At 30.5% G+C, this 26138-nt stretch overlaps 1 protein-coding gene across 4 annotated transcripts in view; it reads right to left on the bottom strand.

The window, feature by feature from the left end:
• Positions 1-9727: 9727 nt before the first annotated feature.
• LOC119609862 (neurogenic protein mastermind) overlaps positions 9728-26138 on the bottom strand; it is a 72555-nt gene continuing 56144 nt past the window's right edge. For 3 of the 4 annotated variants that reach the window (XM_037964853.1, XM_037964855.1, XM_037964854.1), the window contains exons 4-7: positions 13089-13314; positions 12272-13021; positions 11942-12205; positions 10032-10738 (exon numbers count right to left, since the gene is read on the bottom strand). In XM_037964853.1, coding sequence (XP_037820781.1) covers positions 10032-10738; positions 11942-12205; positions 12272-13021; positions 13089-13314 — 1947 coding nt within the window. Of the gene's footprint in view, positions 10739-11941; positions 12206-12271; positions 13022-13088; positions 13315-26138 lie in introns of all 4 variants that reach the window. The other variant, XM_037964856.1, reaches the window with a different exon arrangement.

Here is a 26138-nt window from a genome sequence, read left to right as displayed (position 1 = left end):
GAAATTATAGTACAAATTGTTCAAAATAAAAAAATTTCGGGAATTTTGATGAAGCAATGGACCTAGGTCCATTCTGAGTCCATTTTCGGATTCAGCATCGGAATTCACCAGAAAAGCGAGTTTCCAGCCGGATTCGGCCAGTAGTTTTCGAGATTGAAGCAAACAAAAAAATAAATTTTTAATTTTGTTATAGTATGGGTCCTAGGCCCAACATACATCAAAATTTCAGTTTTTTTTTATTTTTTGCTTCAAACTCGGGATTTACTGGCCGAATCTGGCTGGAAACTGACCTTTCTGATAAAATCGCATGCTGAATCCAAAAATGGAGTCAGAATGGACCTGGGACCAATATTTCATCAAAATTTCCGAAATTTTTTCATTTTAAGCAATTTGTGGTATTGTATCGGGGTCCTGAGACCTACAACTGAAATAATTTTATATTCATGATTAGTGTTTAAGCTGAATCCGAAAACGTACTCATAGTGGACCTGAGACCAATATTTCATCAAAAATTTCCTATCAAAATTTCAGACTGATTTTACTACAAAATTTTATGTTATCTCAAAATTTTCCAAAATTTCCTCTGTTCGTGTCTTGACTACTGAAAAATTTTTGCTAGTCAGGACAAGAACCTCACATTTTAGAAAAGTCTTGATGTGAAATGAAATTTCGTGGGATATTTGGTTCAAAATTTTTGTTCTGAAATTTTTATGAAATATTGGACCTAGCTCGATACTGAAAACATTTTCGGGTTCAGCATAGATTTTAGTCTTAATAGACAAATTTTAGTTTCAATCGGCCTTAAGATTCCAAAATTATAGTACAAATTGTTCGAAATAAAATAATTTCGGGAATTTTGATGAAGCAATGGACCTAGGTCCATTCCGAATCCATTTTCGGATTCAGCATGGGAATTCTCCAGAAAGGTGAGTTTCCAGCCAGATTCTGCCAGTAGTTTTCGAGATTGAAGCAAGCAAAAAATAAATTTGTAATTTTGTAATAGTATGGGTCCTAGGTCCAACATACATCAAAATTTCTGTTTTTTTTTTATTTTTTGCTTCAAATTCGGGATTTACTGGCCGAATCTGGCTGGAAACTGACCTTTCTGGTAAAATCCCATGCTGAATTCAAAAAATGGAGTCAGAATGGACCTGGGACCAATATTTCATCAAAATTCCCGAAAATTTTTTATTTTAAGCGATTTGTGGTATTATATCGGGGTCTTGAGACCTAGTGTTGCAAAAATTTGACATTCAAGATAAGTGCTTAAGCTGGATCCGAAAATGTACTCATAGTGGACCTGAGACCAATATTTCATCAAAATTTTCGAACAAAATTTCAGACCGGTTCTACTGCAAAAAATTTGCTAGTCAAGGCAAGAGCAGAATCCTAACAAAACTAAAACTGAACTAGAACTGAAGAGAATTGATCTAAAACTGAAGTGGAATTGTTTCAGATCTTGAACTGAATAAAAGACTTAAAAATTTTGTTAATTTGTATCTTTATTTGAGATTGTTGTTATTATCTTAAGTATATCTGTACTTATATTGGCTTTAGACGATATTTAAAAAGCCTAGTGGTGATTCCACCTTGATGATAGATGCTGCCTCACCATCATCAGCCACAACGATAAGCAAAACATATATCCTGCAGACGCAATGGCTCGGGCAGTGTGGCCCCTATGAGCACCATGTTACCATCTTGCTTAAAAACTTTTAACGGATTTGGAAATGACAGTTGTTTTTACTGTTTGAGTCTGCTGATTAATTTGAATGATCATTATATAAACTCTTGAACTATGGCTGTTCTATAAAAATTGGTCAAGTGGAGATCTTAGGAAAAAAAATATAATTTTTTAATTTTGATTTTTTTTTTTAATTTTTATTGGCAATAATTTGTTTTAACATGATTTCTTTTATAATTTTATAAATTTATTTAATATAACTTATATATTTAATATACTCGTATAAAGTAGATCTAATATCTACTATAATTTAATTATTTTTTTTTTTTTTATTTTCGGCTTAAAAAATTGCTTTCGGTTTTTATTTAAATAATATATATATTTTTAACAAAAAATTAATAATATATGTATGTATTTTTTTTTAAATATAAAAAATGTACAAAAATGTTTTAGAATTGTGTGTTATTTTCCCATTTGTTTTTGCAAAATTAATAGAAAAATTAAAGAAATTTGTTGATTACTATATAAGTTTGGATGGCTAAAGAAGACTTGGCTTATTTTGTTTTTATTTCAAAAAAAAATGTTTTTAATTTAAAATAATTAATTATTTACCAATTTACTTATATCTAAATAAAAATTATATCTAAATGTTTAGCGCAATAATTAAGCTGGAATATAGTATATTTAAATTTATGTTTCTATGTATGTATATGTATATGTTGTAGGTGTAAGTGTTTTTTTTTCAATATGTTCAATATGTTTTAATATTTTAAATATTTTATAAATTGTGGTTCCATACAATATGAAAATTTCGCTTTTTAAGCAATATTTTCAATATAAATTTTAATTTACTTCGAGTGTAATTGAGTTTTTTGTTGTTGTTGTTGTTTTTATGTTTTTAAGATTGACTAAAAATAAAGGAAATTTTTAGGGAGCAGAAAAGTTCATTTTGCTCTACTAAAACTAGTGGTGGTTCAAATTTCTTTCTTTTTCTTTTACAACATCATTTGCATATTTTTAGTTAATTTACCTTAAGAATATTTAAAGCCTTAGCTTTATTCTAAACATATACATATTTTAATTTTATCGCTTACTTATGAATGTTATTTCAAACCTCTGTATATGATTTGCATATTTGTAGGTTATCTTGAAACTTACTAAAACATTTTCCTTTAAATATGCTACATATTTTAGGGGACAATTCGCCTAAAGATATGCCTTATTTTGTGGTTATCAATTTAGATGAAAATAATATTGTATATACAAATTGTTAATGTTTTGAATAATAGTACTATGAAGGACCAAGAAACCCTGCCATGATATAGACCAGTTTCTTTTTCTCTACGACATTCATTATCAATTTTCGAAGTTAAATTACATAAGTAATCCATATAGTCAATAGTCTAGTCTATAGTCTAGCCTATAGTCTAGTCTATAGTCCAGTCTATAGTCTAGTCTATAGTCTAGTCTATAGTCCAGTCTATAGTCTAGTCTATAGTCTAGTCTATAGTCTAGTCTATAGTCTGGTCTATAGTCTAGTCTATAGTCTAGTCTATAATCTGGTCTATAATCTGGTCTATAGTCTAGTCTATAGTCTAGTCTATAGTCTAGTCTATAGTCTAGTCTATAGTCTAGTCTATAGTCTAGTCTATAGTCTAATCTATAGTCTAGTCTATAGTCTAGTCTATAGTCTAGTCTATAGTCTAGTCTATAGTCTAGTCTATAGTCTAGTCTATAATCTGGTCTATAGTCTAGTCTATAGTCTAGTCTATAGTCTAGTCTATAGTCTAGTCTATAATCTGGTCTATAGTCTAGTCTATAGTCTAGTCTATAGTCTAGTCTATAGTCTAGTCTATAGTCTAGTCTATAGTCTAATCTATAGTCTAGTCTATAGTCTAGTCTATAGTCTAGTCTATAGTCTAGTCTATAGTCTAGTCTATAGTCTAATCTATAGTCTAGTCTATAGTCTAGTCTATAGTCTAGTCTATAGTCTAGTCTATAGTCTAGTCTATAGTCTAATCTATAGTCTAGTCTATAGTCTAGTCTATAGTCTAGTCTATAGTCTAGTCTATAGTCTAGTCTATAGTCTAGTCTATAGTCCAGTCTATAGTATATATTCTAGTCTATAATCTTCTCTAGTCTAGTTTATAATCTAGTCTATAGTCTAGTCTAGAGTCTAGTCTATAGTCAAGTCTATAGGCTAGTCTATAGTCTAGTCTATAGGCTAGTCTATAGTCTAGTTTATAGTTTCGTTTATAGTTTAGTCTATTGTTTCGTTTATACCCTAGTTTATAGTCTAGTCTAGAGTCTAGTTTATAGTCTAGTTTATAGTCTAGTATATATATAGTCTAGTATATAGTCTAGTCTATAGTCTAGTCTACAGTCTAGTCTATAGTCTAGTCTAGCCTATAGTCTAATCTAGCCTATAGTCTAGTCTATAGTCCTGTTTATAGTCTAGTCTATAGTCTAGTATATAGTCTAGTCTATAGTCTAGTATATAGTCTAGTCTAGTCTATAGTCAAGTCTATAGTCTAGTATATAGTCTTGTCTATAGTCTACTCTATAGACTAGTCTATATTCTAGTCCATAGTCTAGTATATAGCATAGTCTATATTCTAGTCTATAGTACAGTCTATAGCATAGTCTATATTCTTGCCTATAGTATAGTTTATAGTATAGTCTATAGTCTAGTCTATATTTTAGTCTATAGTTTAATCTATAGTCTAGTCTATAATCGAGTCTATAGTATAGTCTATAGTATAGTCTATAGTATAGTCTATAGTCTAGTATATAGTCTAGTCTATAGTCTAGTCTATAGTCCAGTCTATAGTTTAGTCTAGGCTAGAGTCTAGTCTATAGTCTAGTATATAGTCTAGTTTATAAGCTAGTCTATAGTCTAGTCTATAGTCTAGCCTATAGACTAGACTATAGAGTAAACTATAAACTAGACTATAGGCTAGATTTAAGAATAGACTAGTCTAGTATATAACCTAGTCTATAGTCTAATCTATAGTTTCGTTTATAGCCTAGTTTATAGTCTAGTCTATAGTCTATTTTATAGTCTAGTTTATAGTCTATAGTCTAGTACATAGTCTAGTCTATAGTCTAGTCTATAGTCTAGTCTATAGTCTAGTCTATAGTCTAGTGTATAGTCTAGTCTATAGTCTAGTCTAGTCTATGGTCTAGTCAAGTCTATAGTCTAGTCTAGTCTATATCTAGTCTAGTATATAGTCTAGTGTATAGTCCAGTCTATAGTATTGTCTATAGTCTAGTCTATAGTCTAGTCTATGGTCTAGTCTATAGTCTAGTCTATGGTCTAGTCTATAGTCTATTCTATAGTGGAGGAAGAAGTTCCATAATCGGGGTATATTCAACATCAATGTTGCTGTATGTTGATGATAAAGTTACTATTAAGTCGTTATCGAAGTGTATTATGGAGTAGCTTTCGAAGATACTAGTTTGTTGGTGTCTGACATACATCAATTCTATGCCACTCTCGGAGGTATTTTGACTCAGTATTTACTGCTTGTATGATCAGTTTTATGTAGACATCGATTTCCGCTAGGTATTTTTGTGTCAGTATTGGTTGTAGAGCGCAAAGTATATAGATAGAGTCGATTGTTTGAAAGTCGATTTATATGTAGAAATCTCACATTCTATAGAAAACTCTTTATATAGTTTCATTCTCACAACTCGTCGAAATGTATCAAAAGCGTCTTAAAGTTCACCTTAGGCAACTCGTCGGAATTGATTTGATGTCCTATATCAAGGTCAAGATATTTCTTAGCGAACTATAACGAAAAAGCATTAACAGATTACCAAAATTCAGATACTCTACTGTCAAGAAAGTAACAAAGAATCTCCAGATAAAGAGCTAATTCGAAGTTGGTACCATTTTTTTCTAAAATTATATTCTAAAAACATATAAAAAGTCTAAAATCTTTAAATGTTTCCTTATAACTTTGAAATTTATACCACCACTAGCTAAAGCTTTTCTTCCTAAAAAAAAATTAATTGAGTTTTGAAAATTTTACCATTTTTTTTTTTGTAAAGATTTTAATTTTATATTTTTTTCTTTTATGTTTTTTTTTTTTTTTAAATAATATACTTTATGGAAAATATTTATACTAGTTTTTTGTTTGTTGGTTTAATATGAAATTTTGTAAATATTTTTTTTTATTAATATTATTATACTTTTAACAACTACTAAAGTAATTAAAAATTGTCTACAAAACTACGTTTTTTTATGAATATTTCAATTGTTGTATGTTTTTTTTTTCAATATTTTTATGAATTTTTCTTTTTTTATATTTGTTATATATTTTATATGGTTTGACATTTTCTTAATTTTTTTTTCTTTCTGCGTTTTTTTTTTTTCCAAAAAAAAAGAAATAATTACAAAATGTTTTTTTTATTTTTAGGCTTGTGTTAAAAATATATAAAGTAATAAAATTGTTGTGTTTGTCATTTTTAGCGATTTTTTTAATTTTACCTTTTTTCTATTTTTTTTTTTTAATTTTTTTCTCCATAAATTTACAAATAACAAATATCACCAATCTTTTTTTTTGTGTAAATTTTTTTGTGTGTTTTTATTTTAAATAAAATAAAAAAATATTTGTTTTTCAACAAAAAAATAGAACATTTACAAAAAAATAAAATTTATTTTATTTTCATAATTTTATAATTTTTTTTCTTAATTTTAATTATTTTTTATATAAATTATATAAAATGTTGCCTGTTGTTGTTTAAAAAAAAATTAACTAAAATGTTTTATGTTTTTGTTTTGTGATTTTTTTTTATAATAAATTAAGTTGTTATGTTGAGTAAGGGGTGGGTGTGTTTAAATAGTTTATGATTTGTTTTTTTAAGTTTTTTTTTAATAGTTTTAAGTACATTAATAATAAACCGATTTTGTGTAAAATTTTAACTGATTTGCTTGTTTTACAATTTGTAATTTTTGATATTTTTCAATAATTTTTAATGGTCCAGTTTATAGTACAATTTAGCCTATAGTCCAATCTATATAGTCTAGTTTATAGTCTAGCCCATACACTAGTCTATAGTTTACTCTATAATCTAGTCTATAGTCTACACTGCAGACTAATCCATAGTCTAGTTTATACTCTAGCCTATAGTCTAGTCCATAGCCCATTTTATAGTCTAGTTTATAGTCTAGTTTACAGTCTGGTTCATAGTTTAGTCTATAGTCTAGTCTAAAGCCTAAAGTCTATAGTCTAGTATGTAAACTAGAATATAGTTAAGTCTATAGTCTACACTGCAGACTAATCTATAGTCTAGTCTATAGCCTTGTCTGTAGTATAGAGTATATTCTAGTCCATAGCCAATTTTATAGTCTAGTCTATAGTATAGTTTATAGTCTGGTTAATAGTAGTATATAGTCTAGTTTATAGTCTCGACCATACACTAGTCTATAGTTTACTATATAGTCTGTAGTGCAGACTAATCAACAGTCTAGTTTATACTCTAGTCTATAGCCTAGTCTAGACTGTAGTCTAGTGTATAGTTTAGTCTATAGCCCATTTTATAGTCAAGTATACAGTCTGGTTCATAGTCTAGTCTACAATCTAGTTAAGAGTCTAGTCTATAGTCTAGTCTAGTCTAGTCTAAAGCCTATTCTATAGTTAAGTCTATAGTCTACACTGCAGATTAATATATAGTCCAGTCTATACTCTAATCTATAGCCTAGTCTAGACTGTAGTTTAGTGTATAGTCTAGTCCATATCCTATTTTATAGTCTAGTCTATGGTCTAGTTTATAGTCTGGTTTATAGTCTAGTCTACAGTATAGTTGGGAGTCTAGCCAATAGTTCAATCTATAGTCAAGTTTATAGTCTAGTTTATAATCTAGTTCATAGCTTAGTCTAGACTGTAGTTTAGTGTATAGTCTAGCCTAGTCTAGTTTGTAGTCTAGTCTGTAGTCTAGACTATAGTCTAGTCTGTAGTCTAGTCTGTAGTCTAGACTATAGTCTAGTCTGTAGTCTAGTCTGTAGTCTAGACTATAGTTTAGTCGTATAGTTTATAGTCTGGTATATATTCTAGACTGCATATATATTCAATGGTCTAGTTTTTAGATTAGTAGTCTAGTATATAGTCTAATCTATAGTTTAGTCTATAGCGTAGTCTATAATCTAGTCTACAGTCTAGTCTATATTCTAGTCTATGGTCTAGTCTTAAATCTCGACTCTAGTTTAGTCTATAGTCTACCGTATAGTCTATAGTCCAGTCTATATTCTAGTCTATAGTCCAGTCTATAGTCTGGTCTATGGTCTAGTCTTAAGTCTCGACTGTAGTTTTGCTATAGTCTACAGTCTAGTCTATAGTCCAGTCTATATTCTAGTTTATAGTCTAGTCTATAGTCTGGTCTATGGTCTAGTCTTTAGTCTCGACTATAGTGTAGTCTATAGTCTAGATTGTAGTCTAGTCTATAGTCTAGATTGTAGTCTAGTCTGTGGTCTAGTCTATAGTCTAGACTGTGGTCTAGTCTATAGTCTAGACTGTGGTCTAGTCTACAGTCTAGAATGTCGTCTAGTCTATAGTCTACGGTGTAGTCTAGTCTATAGTCTATTCTATATTCTAGTCTGAAGTCTAGTCTATATTCTAGTCTGTACTCTCTTCTATAGTCCAGTCTATTCTATAGTCAGGTTCATTGTCCTGTACATAGTCTAATATACAGTCTAGACTGAAGCCTGTTATATAGTTTATAGTCTATATTATAGTCTATATTATAGTCTATATTATAGTCTATATATCTATATTCTACATTTTAGTCTATAGTCTGAACTGTGGTCTACTCTCTAAACTAGTATATGTTCTAGTACGTAGTCTATATCCTAGCCTATGTCTAGTCTGAAATTTTTTGTTATTTGATAAATAAATTTGTTAATTCTGTTAAACAATTGATTATTGCTGAAATACAATTCACAATTTCCGATAAATGATTAACTAAATTTAAAATTTGATTAATTAATTCCAATAAATTTGTTAATTTAGGAAATAATATAGTTAATTTCTCAAAAATTATAGACACATTTTGAAAAACTACTAACAAATTTTGTAAAAGATTTGCTAATTCGGTTATAAACTGCAGCATTTTAATAAGTTGGAAAATTTGACAGAAACAAAAGAGAAATTAATTAACAAACTTCTTTAAAATATTAGGAAATATTGAAATAAACTGATAAAACAATTGATAAATTTAGTAAATAATTGAAAGCATTATAAATTTACTTAATTTTAACACTTTTTTAATTGAAGATTATCAGATTTTTTTTAAAAAGTTATAATTAGAGTTTGAGAAATAGTTATTGAAAGTATTTGCTATATTTAGTTTAGAAATCTTTTTAAATTAATTTTATACTAAAAATGTTGTTTAAATTTTTGGAAATTTTAAGTTAAAATTGTAACAAATCTTAAAAAGAAGAGAATTTTAAAAGAGTTTGTTAAAAATTAGAAATATTGGGAAGGAAATTTTAGTAAAAATCTATACAAATCTGTAACAATAACTTTTTAGAAAAACTAATTTAAAGATTTAAGAAATTTATGATTTTTATGATAATATGGTTAGAGTTCTTTTTAAAAAATGATTATTTTCATTATAAATTTTTTAAATTTCTTGTACAAACTTTAATTTTGTATAAGTATAACAATGTTTTGATGGAAAATAATTATAAAAAATGTAAAAAAAATCTTATAAAATCTCTATATAATGTCATGTATATAGTAAATATGTTTTATATGTATGTGTGAATAAGTTTTTATATAATGTTTCTATATATTTTTTAAAATTGTTTTGAATTAATGGAATGTTTTTTTATCTTTCGAGTGTTTTCTTATATGAGCAATTAAAATTAACACATTTTAGTTAAAACATTTTTTTAAAACAACAACTGTCAATATTTATAAAATGAAAAGATAACTATAATAAAATAAAAAAACTAAATTCTAATACGTTCTTTTCATAACTTTATAATAAAAAATATATATATTTTGTTTATATATAATAAAAAAAAACCCCAAAAAAACTTTTAATTAAATAATTAATAAGGTTTTTCTTTAAAGATTTTTTTAAAAAAAAATATAACTCAACAGTAAAGATTGAAATTTACAAACAAAAAAAGTATTAAATTTAAACAACTCGATTATCTTGGAAAATTTGTAATAAGCCCAGAAAATCTTGTTTAAATAAATCTTTAAACTTCTTTAAGTAATTTAAGTTTCAATTAATATCAACAACAAAGCAACAGTATTTTTTAAAAAAAAGTAATTTTTCTTATAATTTCAAAACAGAGTACTCTTGTTTTTTAAACATCAGTATTAAACAGAAATGTCTATTGCAAAATATCTTGTATATTGAAATTATCATTATCCAAAGAATTGATTAGATCTTGTGTTGAAAAATTACCACCATCTACGGGTAAATTATCTAAGAATTCGAGACATAAATCATTCGAGTTGCCAACCACTGAATTAATGGTTTGATTAATGCTATTATTAGCTGAGCTAGAGGTGGCCACCACTGATGATGAGGACACCGATACTGATGAGCTGGATACTAGAGCATTATTATTGCCTACCGGCACTGGACCATTGGGTCCGTTACCTGGTCCACCCGCTACATTACCGGGACCCTGTGACATTTGTAGCATTTGCTGTTGTTGTTGGTGTGTAGTGGTGGTAGTTTGTTGCACGAATTGTTGCTGCTGTTGCATGGTGATTTGCTGTTGAGTTTGTGACATATGCATGCTGGCCATTTGCATTTGTGTCATCATGGCATTGGGCCCACCGGGACCTTGTGGTCCTGCCTGTTGCTGTAGACTTTGTTGTTGCATCATTTGTTGCATTTGCATGGCATTGGGATTTGGACCATTCGGTCCACCCATCATTTGTTGGGATTGCAGCTGTTGTTGTCGCATCATTTGTTGCTGCATTTGGGCTGGTGTTAATTGCATGCCCGGATTGGGACCACCCATACCGCCAGCACCTGATACGTTGGGGCCATTTGGCATTGGTCCGCTGCTGGGATTGCCCATAAAACCTTTAAAAGGAGCACATAAGAAATGTTAGTAAAAATTAAAAAAGAAATAGTCTAATCTATTTATATCTTAATATATGGTCTAGTTTATAGTCCAGTTATTAACTAATCTATAGTCTAGTGTCTACAGACTAGTCTATATATTGTCTAGTCTACAGTCTATTGTATAGTATTGTGTGTCTATAGTCTACTCTATAGTCAAGACTAAGGTAAAGTCTTTAGTCTGGTATATACTCTAGTCTATATTCTAGTCTATAGTCTAGACTATAGTCTAGTCTATAGTCTAGACTATAGTCTAGTTTATAGTCTAGTCTATAGTCTAGACTACAGTCTAGTTTATAGTCTAGTCTATAGTCTAGTCTATAGTCTAGTCTATAGTCTAGTCTATAGTCTAGTCTATAGTCTAGTCTATAGTCTAGTCTATAGTCTAGTCTATAGTCTAGTCTATAGTCTAGTCTATAGTCTAGTCTATAGTCTAGTCTATAGTCTAGTCTATAGTCTAGTCTATAGTCTAGTCTATAGTCTAGTCTATAGTCTAGTCTATAGTCTAGTCTATAGTCTAGTCTATAGTCTAGTCTATAGTCTAGTCTATAGTCTAGTCTATAGTCTAGTCTATAGTCTAGTCTATAGTCTAGTCTATAGTCTAGTCTATAGTCTAGTCTATAGTCTAGTCTATAGTCTAGTCTATAGTCTAGTCTATAGTCTAGTCTATAGTCTAGTCTATAGTCTAGTCTATAGTCTAGTCTATAGTCTAGTCTATAGTCTAGTCTATAGTCTAGTCTATAGTCTAGTCTATAGTCTAGTCTATAGTCTAGTCTATAGTCTAGTCTATAGTCTAGTCTAGTCTAGTCTATAGTCTAGTCTATTGTCTAGTCTATAGTCTAGTCTAGTCTAGTCTAGTCTAGTCTAGTCTAGTCTATAGTCTAGTCTATAGTCTAGTCTATAGACTAGTCTATAGTCTAGTCTATAGTCTAGACTATAGTCTAGTCTAAACTCTAATCTATAGTCTAGTCTATAATCCAGTCTATAATCTAGTCTATAGTCTAGTCTATAATCTAGTCTATAATCCAGTCTATAGTCTAGTCTACAGACTAGTCTATACTCTAGTCTAAAACCTACTTTACAGTCTAGTCTATTGTCTAGTCTACAGTGTAGACTATTTTTCTCCATTTCATTAACATAAAAACGCATTTTCTTTCAACTTACCACTATTAAAACCTCCTGCACCTTGTCTCATGGGGCCACCAGGTCCTGGACCACCGGCGAAACCCATTTGTTGCTGTTGCATCATCATATGACGCCATTCTTGTTGCGAGCCAATAGGCATACCATCTGGTGCGACTTGAACATTAGGCGGCCGTTGAGGACCGCCGGGACCCATAGGACCACCATAGGGACCCATGGCAGAGCGAGGACCACCGGCTGCGGAATGTTGCATATACATAGAATGTTGCGGACGCATCATGGGCCCTAGAATATTAAAAAAAAATTGGAACTAACTTACAGTTTCTAAAACAATAATATTCAAATTCATACCCGAAGGTGGTATCGGCTGTTGAGTCATTCTGCGCATAGCTGCGGCCTGGGCAGCTGCATTGGGGAAACGTCCTCCACCGCCCACAGTTTGTTGCATCATTTGCGCCTGCATAAGTTGAGCCTGGGTGGCCTTGTATTCGGGTGGCGGGGGACGTGATCCGGCCATACCATGTTGCTGCATGGCTTGGGCACGCATCATTTGTTGTTGTTGCAGGAATTTAGCTTGATTCATATTCATGGGAGGACCATTTGGACCACCTGGGCCACCCATCATCATGGCGGGATTGGGACCGGAGGGACCATTTGGATTCATATTGGCAGCGGACATCATTTGATTAGGATTACCACCCATACCAGGACCCATGCCACCCATGCCGGGTACATTAGGACCACCCATGCCCGGTACATTGGGACCGGTCACATTAGGACCATTAGGACCTCCCGGTCCAGCCATGGGATTCATAGGACCACCATTAGGACCGGAAGGATTTGGTCCACCCGGCACCTGTTGCTGGCCCATAAGACCAGCATTACTGGGTACAGCATTGGGTCCACCTTGTGAACTATTCGGCCCATTAGGACCATTATTACCCGCCGCTGAATTCGTGGGATTTTGGTTTTGATTTTGCCTTTGTCTCATATTAGGCGGTACTTGTTGCTGTTGATTGCCGGGATTTTGTTGCTGCTGCTGTTGTTGTGAGAAATTCATGGATTGGGTTTGTGACATGCTAAAACCACCATCGGAAGCACCTTTAATAAATTGCGAATAAAATAAATATTAGTTTTAATGCCAAATTTAAATCATTTATTTACATACCGTTGTTATTAATATTTTGATTTGGTTGTTGTTGTTGCTGCTGTTGTGGATTATTGGGACCATTATTATTGCCACCCTGTTGCTGTTGTGAATTTTGAGTATTTTGTTGCTGTTGTTGTTGTTGCTGCTGCTGTTGCTGTTGATTAAAGAACACTCCCTGTTGAGCTGCCACCGATACATTACTTTTCATATCACCACTGAGATGTAAATGTTGTCCAGCAGAGACCTATAATTACGAGGATGAAAAAAAAGGAAGAATGATAATTAAAAGTTAGCTAAATGAAATGTTTTAATCAGTTGTAATACAAATTTTTAATTTTGTTAAATTGTAAGTTAATTACTAATGGCATTGAATTAATTAAGTTTTAATTGAATGTAATTAAAATTTTGGTAATTAATAAGAAAAAGTTAGCAAGGGAATTGGATTCTTATGAGAGTAGCTTAAAGTAGTATTAAGAAGCCAATTTTTCTATTGAAGTTATATACAAAAATTTAGGTAAAAATTTTAAAAATCTAGACTGCAGAATATATTAAAGACAATTAATAAACTAGAAAATAGACTAGACTACAATCAAGACTATCGACTAAAATATTATTTGGACTATAGCGTAGACAATAGAGCAGACTTTCGAGTAGACCATAGACTATACATCAACTAACAATTGGGACATAACTAGACTAAAAACTTGACTATAACCTAGACCACAGACTAAACTACCAACTTAACTATTTACTAGATTATAGAGCAGACTTAATTAGAAGTGAACAAGAACTGAACAAGAACTGATCTAGAACTGAACTAGAACTAGAACTAAACTAGAACTGAACTAGAACTAAACTAGAACTGAACAAGAATTGAACTAGAACTGAACTAGAACTGAACTAGAACTAAACTAGAACTGAACTAGAACTGAACTAGAACTGAACTAGAACTGAACTAGAACTGAACTAGAACTGAACTAGAACTGAACTAGAACTGAACTAGAACTGAACTAGAACTGAACTAGAACTGAACTAGAACTGAACTAGAACTGAACTAGAACTGAACTAGAACTGAACTAGAACTGAACTAGAACTGAACTAGAACTGAACTAGAACTGAACTAGAACTGAACTAGAACTGAACTAGAACTGAACTAGAACTGAACTAGAACTGAACTAGAACTGAACTAGAACTGAACTAGAACTGAAATAGAACTGAAATAGAACTGAACTAGAACTGAACTAGAACTGAACTAGAACTAAACTAGAACTAAACTAGAACTGAACTAGAACTGAACTAGAACTGAACTAGAACTGAACTAGAACTGAACTAGAACTGAACTAGAACTAGAACTGACCTAGAACTGACCTAGAACTGAACTAGAACTGAACTAGAACTGAACTAGAAGTGAACTAGAACTGAACTAGAACTGAACTAGAACTGAACTAGAACTGAACTAGAACTGAAATGGAACTGAACTAGAACTGAATTAGAACTGAACTAGAACTGAACTAGAACTGAACTAGAACTGAACTAGAACTGAACTAGAACTGAACTAGAACTGAACTAGAACTGAACTAGAACTGAACTAGAACTGAACTAGAACTAGAACTGAACTAGAACTGAACTGAACTAGAACTGAACTAGAACTGAACTAGAACTGAACTAGAACTGAACTAGAACTGAACTAGAACTGAACTAGAACTGAACTAGAACTGAACTAGAACTGAACTAGAACTAGAACTAGATCTGAACTAGAACTGAACTAGAACTGAACTAGAACTTAACTAGAACTGAACTAGAACTGAACTAAAACTGCACTAGAACTGAATTAGAACTGAATTAGAACTGAATTAGAACTGAACTAGAACTGAACTAGAACTAAACTAGAACTGGCCTAGAACTGAACTAGTCTAGCGTTAAGTCCATGTATAGTCCTTTTCACCAGTTAGAAACAAATACATATAATATATGGATACAGAATACAAAGTGTGAGTTACATACAACTCAAACCCATTTGAAAACTTTTACATATTTATTTTTTATTTCCTATTTCCTCATACATAACCTTTTGCCTTCTTAGCCCCCTCCCCATCGTACATACAGAGAAGAACTAATAAAATTTATCGTTTTTCATTCCAAGCCACCAAAGTAAGGAAAGAAAAAAATTAAATATAAGAACCTTCAAAGTGAGAGAAAGATTTATGAGCACGCACTCTTGTTTAGAACATGGCACATGAGAAGCAACAAAAATGCTTGAATAGAAAACCCCTATACAATAGGCAACAATATTAGAGTGAATAGTAGTAAAAGAAGCCACCAATATGTATTTCGAGATAATGTAGAGGAAAAGAAATACATTTGTAAAACATACGCAATTCCTGCTGTTTTATGGAAATTTTTTTGCTCACTTTTTTAGAAATTTGCAAAAAGTAATGCATAATTTTAGGCATACATACGTAATACTAAAGTTTAGTTGCTAGAAGTATAGTTTAAGGCTTGTAATGTTGGGGTTAAATGATTTAAACAGGATTTTCGATTAGATATTGCACAATTGAAGGCAATTAGGTAGAAAGGAATAAAAGGAGAATTTTTTGAAAAAAGTCTAAAGACACATTTTTAATGAAATTTAATTTTTTAAACAATATTTAAGTTAAATTTTCCAATGTTATGTTGTATATATAATAGTCTAAACTATTTTAGATAGGTATTTAGTGAAAGTGTTAGATTTATTGTTTGCTTTGGTTTAAAATTCCTGTAGATTTTTTATAATTATAATAAATCCCTTTTTTATTTATTAGTTTTTGTTTCATAAATTGGCTCTTAAAGCAGCTTTACTAAAATATTTGCTATTTGATACTTAAAATATTTAAAAAATATTAAATAAATAACATTTTTCTGTTTGCAAATTAAACACAATTTGTCAAAATAAATGTTTTATTTTATATAAAGCAACGAGAAAAATTGGATTTTTTTAGGAATTAACAAAAAATTTAAAAGAGTTTTATAACATTTTATGGCTTAAATTTCTTTTTATATTTATTTTAATTTGTTTCTTCTTTTAAAACGAATTTAATATTTATTAAAATAAAACATTCATTATACAAATACATCGAATAACATTATGTACTTTAAACAACTACTGTTGCTATTCCTCTACAGTGGTGTGTCAAATATTAGGACCTTGTTTTAAAGTGAAAAATTATGTTAAAATAAAAAGTTTATTAAAATCCTTTATTGTTCTTAATATTACAAGACATTTAAGTTTTAGCTCAAAATGTTTGAAGTAATTACTTTTAAAAGTTTTTACTGTATATTTTTTACTTTTGCAAAATATTTTAATATACGAACACATGTAAAAAATAGGATGGCCCCAAAAATAAGTTTCATACATTTTTGTATAAAACTCTTTACCGGTTCAACCCGATTTTGCTACTGAACTAGACTAAATAGTACTAAACTAGAACAGAACAGAACTAGAACTAAACTAGAACTGAACTAGAAATGAACTAGAACTGAACTAGAACTGAACTAGAAATGACCTAGAACTGAACTAGAACTGAACTAGAACTGAACTAGAACTGAACTAGAACTGAACTAGAACCTAGAACTGAACTAGAACTGACTAGAACTGAACTAGAACTGAACTAGAACTGAACTAGAACTGAACTAGAACTGAACTAGAACTGAACTAGAACTGAACTAGAACTGAACTACTCGAACTGAACTAGAACTGAACTAGAACTGAACTAGAACTGAACTGAACTAGAACTGACTAGAACTGAACTAGAACTGACCTAGAACTGAACTAGAACTGAACTTGAACTGAACTAGAACTGAACTAGAACTGAACTAGAACTGAACTTGAACTGGAACTAGAACTGAATAGAACTAGAACTGAACTAGAACTGAACTAGAACTGAACTAGAACTGAACTAACTGAACTGAACTAGAACTGAACTAGAACTGAACTAGAACTTAAAGAACTGAACTAGAACTGAACTAGAACTGAACTAGAACTGAACTAGAACTGAACTAGAACTGAACTAGAACTGAACTAGAACTGAACTAGAACTGAACTAGAACTGAACTAGAACTGAACTAGAACTGAACTAGAACTGAATTAGAACTGAACTAGAACTGAACTAGAACTGACTAGAACTGAACTGAACTAGAACTGAACTAGAACTGAACTAGAACTGAACTAGAACTGAACTAGAACTGAACTAGAACTGAACTAGAACTGAACTAGAACTGAACTAGAACTGAACTAGAACTGAACTAGAACTGAACTAGAACTGAACTAGAACTGAACTAGAACTGAACTAGAACTGAACTAGAACTGAACTAGAACTGAACTAGAACTGAACTAGAACTGAACTAGAACTGAACTAGAACTGAACTAGAACTGAACTAGAACTGAACTAGAACTGAACTAGAACTGAACTAGAACTGAACTAGAACTGAACTAGAACTGAACTAGAACTGAACTAGAACTGAACTAGAACTGAACTAGAACGGAACTAGAACTGAACTAGAACTGAACTAGAACTGAACTAGAACTGAACTAGAACTGAACTAGAACTGAAACTGAACTGAAACTAGAACTAGAACTGAAACGAAACTGAACTAGAACTGAAACTAGAACGAACTAGAACTGAAACCTAGAACTGAACGAGACTGAACTAGAAACTAGAACTAGAATGAACTAGAACCTATAACTGAACTAGAACTGAACTAGAACTGAACTAGAACTGAACTAGTAAACTGAACTAGAACTGAACTAGAACTGAACTAGAACTGAAAACTAGAACTGAAACTAGAACTGAACTAGAACTGAACTAGAACTGAACTAGAACTGAACTAGAACTGAACTAGAACTGAACTAGAACTGAACTAGAACGGAACTAGAACTGAACGAGAACTTGAACTAGAACTTGAACTAGAACGAACTAGAACTGAACTAGAACTGAACTAGAACTGAACTAGAACTGAACTAGAACTGAACTAGAACTGAACTAGAACTGAACTAGAACTGAACTGAACTAGAACTGAACTAGAACTGAACTAGAACTGAACTAGAACTGAACTAGAACTGAACTAGAACTGAACTAAAACTGAACTAGAACTGAACTGAACTAGAACTGTAGTAGAACTGAACTAGAACTGAACTAGAACTACATTTTTATAAATATTAAAAAAAATTGTGTTCCTACAAATCGTCTAAATTTTTGATGTCTTCCTAATATGTTCGAGTGTGTTTGTTAATTTTATAAACACAGTATTAAAAGGTATGACAACAATCAATATTTAACAACTCTTTTTTTATGAAGCACAGGCGTAGAACAAGAATTTACCACTGACTCCAACCACTACCTATCCACTCATAAAGTTTGCATTACGGCAACTACGTCCATGTTTTTGAAGAGTAAATTTGCGAATATTTGTTTGAATAAATTTATATGTGTTGGTAGTTTGTATAAATTAAAGAAAAAAAAAAGATGATCAGTATTACAATATATTTACAAATTAAGTTTTATATAATGCTAAATAAGCAACATGTAAAGAATATATTTTAAAATATTCAATAGTATACATTTAAGTTGTAATTTTCTTTTTGAATGTAAAGCATATTTTAAGGAGTATTCTTTAAATGGATATTAAAAAGTTTAATTTTAATTGGAAGAGTACTTGCTGGGGTGTTGTTCTGAGGTTATATTGATAAAAGATAAGTTTTACTAGAATAATTTAAAAATTTTTTACAAAAGAATAATAAAAATCTATTTACCTACTTATATGTGTATCTAACTTCTTTATAAACTTTTTCTCTTTTTTGCTTTTTCGCCAACTTCATTAATATTCATTAATCCAATATCCTAAAAGTATGCTTTACTTTTTTCCCCAAATCTCATAACGTTAAGTAAATACAATATATCACTTCATAATCCCATTATTAAAAAACTATTTTCTTTTAAACCAAAAGTGTACAAATCCTTTTCATTTAGCTAAACTTACATTCAACACCACTAAACTAAAATATTATTATTATTATATTTTTATACTAGTAGTTAGTTTCACTTATAACAACATTTTCAAATTTATATAGAATTTTCTTTATTCATATGCCCAACAATTCTTAATATTCGTGTTCTATTACTATACAAATTTTCCTACTACTAGCCATGGTGGCTTTTCATTTCCGTTTCTTATTTTTACACCAACAACAACAATAGCAGCCAGCAACAAGAGCACAACAACAGTAAAAACAAATTTTTCCAATTATTTTAAGTGGTTTGTATACTTTTGTATTTGTTTTCACGTATTTCTAACCCCTCCCCCTCCCCCCTACAACAACTACAAAGCTTTTTTCTTCTTTACATCTTTTGCCATCCAACTGCTTGTCAGTGTCAGAGCAGTATATACCCCTGTATTCGTACACCTCTGTTAAATTTAGGAGTATGTAGTAAGAAAAAAGGTTAAAAGCTTAACTTGTAAAAGCCATTTCTACTACCTCTATGACTATACACTTCTGTAAGGGTTCTCTTTCAATAAATATTATTTAAAATGCTTTCTGTTGGAATAAAGCTCAGCATAAATTATGTATTTTTTTTACAAAAATTGATATATGATTTTCTTAGATATCATTGTATTTTATTAGATTTTTTCCTATACCTATTCTATACAAAAAGACATTTGGTACATCCTGTAAGTATGCAAACTTATTTGTTAATGTCTGGTTGCTTGCCTTAATGGGAGTAAAGTTGCTGAGAGTTAGTAAATGAATGAGTGAGTATATGGGTGGTTGGTTGTTTGTTTGAGTGGAGTGCTGTTATATATGTGTCATAAACAAACTGTAAACATTTTAAGATTTCTCTTTATTATTAATATCATTAATCTGTATTTTATATATTAAATTGTATTACTAAATTTATTTGTAGTCAGATATGGGGTATTCTTGCGAAAATGAATTTACATAATTTTTTAAAGTTTTTTTTTTTAGTTTTCAAGTTAAACTCCTTAAAGTAGGCACTTAGGGTATTGCAGGGTGTATAAAATAGCGAGAAATTAGACTGGACTATAGACTAGACTATGCATTAGACTGGACTATAGACTAGACTATAGACTAGACTATAGACTAGACTAGACTATAGACTAGACTATAGACTAGACTAGACTATAGACTAGACTATAGACTAGACTGTAGACTAGACTATAGACTAGACTATAGACTAGACTGTAGACTAGACTATAGACTAGACTATAGACTAGACTATAGACTAGACTATAGACTAGACTATAGACTAGACTATAGACTAGACTATAGACTAGACTATAGACTAGACTATAGACTAGACTATAGACTAGACTATAGACTAGACTATAGACTAGACTATAGACTAGACTATAGACTAGACTATAGACTAGACTATAGACTAGACTATAGACTAGACTATAGACTAGACTATAGACTAGACTATAGACTAGACTATAGACTAGACTATAGACTAGACTATAGACTAGACTATAGACTAGACTATAGACTAGACTATAGACTAGACTAGACTAGACTAGACTATAGACTAGACTATAGACTAGACTATAGACTAGACTATAGACTAGACTAGACTATAGACTACTAGACTATAGACTAGACTATAGACTAACTAGACTATAGACTAGACTATAGACTAGACTATAGACTAGACTATAGACTAGACTATAGACTAGACTGACTATAGACTAGACTATAGACTAGACTATAGACTAGACTATAGACTAGACTATAGACTAGACTATAGACTAGACTATAGACTAGACTATAGACTAGACTATAGACTAGACTATAGACTAGACTATAGACTAGACTATAGACTAGACTATAGACTAGACTATAGACTAGACTATAGACTAGACTATAGACTAGACTATAGACTAGACTATAGACTAGACTATAGACTAGACTATAGACTAGACTATAGACTAGACTATAGACTAGACTAACTAGACTATAGACTAGACTATAGACTAGACTATAGACTAGACTATAGACTAGACTAGACTAGACTATAGACTAGACTATTGACTTAACTATAGTCTAGACTATAGATTTGACTATAGATTAGGCAATATAATTTTGTAGGCTAGACTATAGATTAGATAATAAATTCGACTATAAACAAGATTATAGTTTAGACTATATGCTAGACTGTAGACTATTCCATAGACTATTCTACAGAAATGACTATAAACAAGACTATAGACTAGAATAATTAATAACTGGAGTTTAAGGTATAGGGCCTGGATATGTTAAAGCTTATTGCTTCAAAAGCTTCTAGTAAAGGCCCAAAATTTGTAAAAGCTTCTGGCAAAATATTAAATCAATTTTTCTTGCAATTATTCAAAATTAATTACGTTTTTAATCCTAAAATATGACTTTGAGACATTAACCTCTCTAATTGGCAGAATATTTTAAGGCTTTACAATATTGATTATTTTCCATTGTCTACTTTAAGGCTGTAAATATTAAGTTTAAAGCTTATAGCTTATTTCATTTTGTCAAATCTATAGCCAAATGTAATTAGAAATCATTAAATAACTTAATTAATATTCTAATAACTTAAGATGACAACAGCAACATAATAACATATCTACAGTATTTGTATCAGATTGTTTGACATCTTTATGGATTTATATACTAAACGTATAGATGTGTGTCAACAAAAAAATACAATTACAATAATGACAAAAAAGAAAGAAATGAAAAATGATAATTAACAAACACAAATGCATTTATTTTAATTAAAACATATTAGAGACAAAAATCATATAAATTGAGAGAGATAATAATGATTAATCACTGATTTTTTACATAATACCTCGTAAAAACTACTCTCGGTTTTACTGTTGCTGTCACATTATGTAAAAAATGAGCAACAAAGAAACACTGGGAGGAAAAAAATCAATTTATATACTTTGTATATAAACTTATATACATATCCATACATTTGACATAGTAGATATATTCAAACCTACTCATACACACATAAAAAATAATTTTTCGTAATAAATATTATGATAAGCAAACACCCATGAAATAGGTCAAATGTCAGGGGTAAAATTTCCGTGATAATTTAATTTTTGAAAAAAAAAATGAACGTAAAACCGTTTTTATTTTACTGTAAATCTACAGAGAACAAAAAAAAAAAAAACACACACACAAACCAACTCACATTTTAACATATAATAAATAGCTTAAAATTACTGGAAAATTATTTGAATGTGTGTGAATAATACAAAAAAAAAAAAAAAAAAAAAATAACAGCAAAAAATCCCTAAAGTAGGCATTAAATTTTGTTTATTAAGCGTATATAACTGTATATATGAAATTTTGTTGTTATTCAAAAATTTAAATCACTTGCAGTGCGAACAAGTGTGTGTGTGTAATTTGTTGAATATGTAGAAATAATTTTCAATTATGGCTTTTATTTTATTTCTATATACATTTTAAAGTATACTTATGAGGGCAATTTGGTAAATTTAAAAAAGCATACTTAACAATTTATTTAATGGCAAACTATAAATATCAAAGAAAAACTATATAAAAAAATCTATTTTTGTACTTTTTAACAAAAAATTAAATAGTTTTTAAAACTTCTCTTGTAAAGAAAATTTTAGAAAATTTTCAAAAAACTCAATGATACGTTTTTAGAAGAAATGATTAGAAACATGTCTAGTCTATTGTCTATCCTTGAGTATAGTTTATAATATAGTCTATAGTCTAGTCTATAGTCTAGTCTATAGTCTAGTCTATAGTCTAGTCTATAGTCTAGTCTATAGTCTAGTCTATAGTCTAGTCTATAGTCTAGTCTATAGTCTAGTCTATAGTCTAGTCTATAGTCTAGTCTATAGTCTAGTCTATAGTCTAGTCTATAGTCTAGTCTATAGTCTAGTCTATAGTCTAGTCTATAGTCTAGTCTATAGTCTAGTCTATAGTCTAGTCTATAGTCTAGTCTATAGTCTAGTCTATAGTCTAGTCTATAGTCTAGTCTATAGTCTAGTCTATAGTCTAGTCTATAGTCTAGTCTATAGTCTAGTCTATAGTCTAGTCTATAGTCTAGTCTATAGTCTAGTCTATAGTCTAGTCTATAGTCTAGTCTATAGTCTAGTCTATAGTCTAGTCTATAGTCTAGTCTATAGTCTAGTCTATAGTCTAGTCTAGTCTAGTCTATAGTCTAGTCTATAGTCTAGTCTATAGTCTAGTCTATAGTCTAGTCTATAGTCTAGTCTATAGTCTAGTCTATAGTCTAGTCTATAGTCTAGTCTATAGTCTAGTCTATAGTCTAGTCTATAGTCTAGTCTATAGTCTAGTCTATAGTTAGTCTATAGTCTAGTCTATAGTCTAGTCTATAGTCTAGTCTATAGTCTATTATAGTCTAGTCTATAGTCTAGTCTATAGTCTAGTCTATAGTCTAGTCTATAGTCTAGTCTATAGTCTAGTCTATAGTCTAGTCTATAGTCTAGTCTATAAGTCTAGTCTATAGTCTAGTCTATAGTCTAGTCTATAGTCTAGTCTATAGTCTAGTCTATAGTCTAGTCTATAGTCTAGTCTATAGTTTTAAGTCTATAGTCTAGTCTATAGTCTAGTCTATAGTCTAGTCTATAGTCTAGTCTATAGTCTAGTCTATAGTCTAGTCTATAGTCTAGTCTATAGTCTAGTCTATAGTCTAGTCTATAGTCTAGTCTATAGTCTAGTCTATAGTCTAGTCTATAGTCTAGTCTATAGTCTAGTCTATAGTCTAGTCTATAGTCTAGTCTTAGTCTAGTCTATAGTCTATCTATAGTCTAGTCTATAGTTCTAGCTATAGTCTAGTCTATAGTCTAGTCTATAGTCTAGTCTATAGTCTAGTCTATAGTCTAGTCTATAGTCTAGTCTATAGTCTAGTCTATAGTCTAGTCTATAGTCTAGTCTATAGTCTAGTCTATAGTCTAGTCTATAGTCTAGTCTATAGTTAGTCTATAGTCTAGTCTATAGTCTAGTCTATAGCTCTAGTCTATAGTCTGTCTATAGTCTAGTCTATAGTAGTCATAGTAGTCTATAGTCTATAGTCTAGTCTATAGTCTAGTCTATAGTCTAGTCTATAGTCTAGTCTATAGTCTAGTCTATAGTCTAGTCTATAGTCTAGTCTATAGTCTAGTCTATAGTCTAGTCTATAGTCTAGTCTATAGTCTAGTCTATAGTCTAGTCTATAGTCTAGTCTATAGTCTAGTCTATAGTCTAGTCTATAGTCTAGTCTATAGTCTAGTCTATAGTCTAGTCTATAGTCTAGTCTATAGTCTAGTCTATAGTCTAGTCTATAGTCTAGTCTATAGTCTAGTCTATAGTCTAGTCTATAGTCTAGTCTATAGTCTAGTCTATAGTCTAGTCTATAGTCTAGTCTATAGTCTAGTCTATAGTCTAGTCTATAGTCTAGTCTATAGTCTAGTCTATAGTCTAGTCTATAGTCTAGTCTATAGTCTAGTCTATAGTCTAGTCTATAGTCTAGTCTATAGTCTAGTCTATAGTCTAGTCTATAGTCTAGTCTATAGTCTAGTCTATAGTCTAGTCATATGTCTAGTCTATAGTCGAGTCTATAGTCTAGTCTCTAGTCTAGTCTATAGTCTAGTCTATAGTCTAGTCTATAGTCTAGTCTATAGTCTAGTCTATAGTCTAGTCTATAGTCTAGTCTATAGTCTAGTCTATAGTCTAGTCTATAGTCTAGTCTATAGTCTAGTCTATAGTCTAGTCTATAGTCTAGTCTATAGTCTAGTCTATAGTCTAGTCTAGAGTCAGTCTAGTAGTCTGTAGTCTATAGTACTAGACTTATAGACTAGACTAGACTATAGACCTAGACTATAGACTAGACTATATACTAGATCTAGTATAGTCTAGTCCTAGTAGTCTAGTCTGTAGTCTGTCTATAGTCTAGTCTATAGTCTAGTCTATAGTCTAGTCTATAGTCTAGTCTATAGTCTAGTCTATTGTCTAGTCTATAGTCTAGTCTATAGTCCTATAGTCTATAGTCTAGTCTATATGTCTAGTCTATAGTCTAGGTCTATGTCTAGTCTATAGTCTAGTCTATAGTCTAGTCTATAGTCTAGTGTATAGTTCCTAGTTCTATAGTCTGTCTATAGTCTAGTCTATAGTCTAGTCTATTGTCTAGTCTATAGTCTAGTCTATTGTCTAGTCTATAGTCTAGTCTATAGTCTAGTCTATAGTCTAGTCTATAGTCTAGTCTATAGTCTAGTCTATAGTCTAGTCTATAGTCTAGTCTATAGTCTAGTCTATAGTCTAGTCTATAGTCTAGTCTATAGTCTAGTCTATAGTCTAGTCTATAGTCTAGTCTATAGTCTAGTCTATAGTCTAGTCTATAGTCTAGTCTATAGTCTAGTCTATAGTCTAGTCTATAGTCTAGTCTATAGTCTAGTCTATAGTCTAGTCTATAGTCTAGTCTATAGTCTAGTCTATAGTCTAGTCTATAGTCTCATCTATAGTCTAGTCTATAGTCTAGTCTATAGTCTAGTCTATAGTCTAGTCTATAGTCTAGTCTATAGTGTAGTCTATAGTCTAGTCTATAGTGTAGTCTATAGTCTAGGTTATAGTCTAGTCTATAGTCTAGTCTATAGTCTAGTCTATATTCTAGTCTATAGTCTAGTCTATAGTCTAGTCTACTATTAAATTCCTTTTTTAACACACTTTCGCTAAAGACCACATGTCACTTTATTTAATCAATCAATCAGCAACCCTTTAACCAACATTTCTTTTTTTAATTTAACTATAAAAACCTTTTATTAAAAGCAAACTTTACTCTTTTGTTGTTGTTGTAATATTGCTTAAACAAATGCTAGCGATTTTTTTAATTAACTTAATTGCTGTTATGATTCTTTTTACACTTAATAAAATTTATACAATAAACACATTTACAGTTTCACCTTTTTTGTTTTGTATTATTATTATTATTAATACAGGTTTTTTTTCAATTTTGTATTACTTTGTAATACAAAGTAACTAATTATATAATATATACTTAA

Source organism: Lucilia sericata, unplaced genomic scaffold (genome assembly GCF_015586225.1).
Source record: "Lucilia sericata isolate MDLA Ls3-8-SP2 unplaced genomic scaffold, ASM1558622v1 Contig001070F_arrow, whole genome shotgun sequence".
Lineage (NCBI taxonomy): Eukaryota > Metazoa > Arthropoda > Insecta > Diptera > Calliphoridae > Lucilia > Lucilia sericata.
This window is presented reverse-complemented; position numbering and strand designations above follow the sequence as displayed.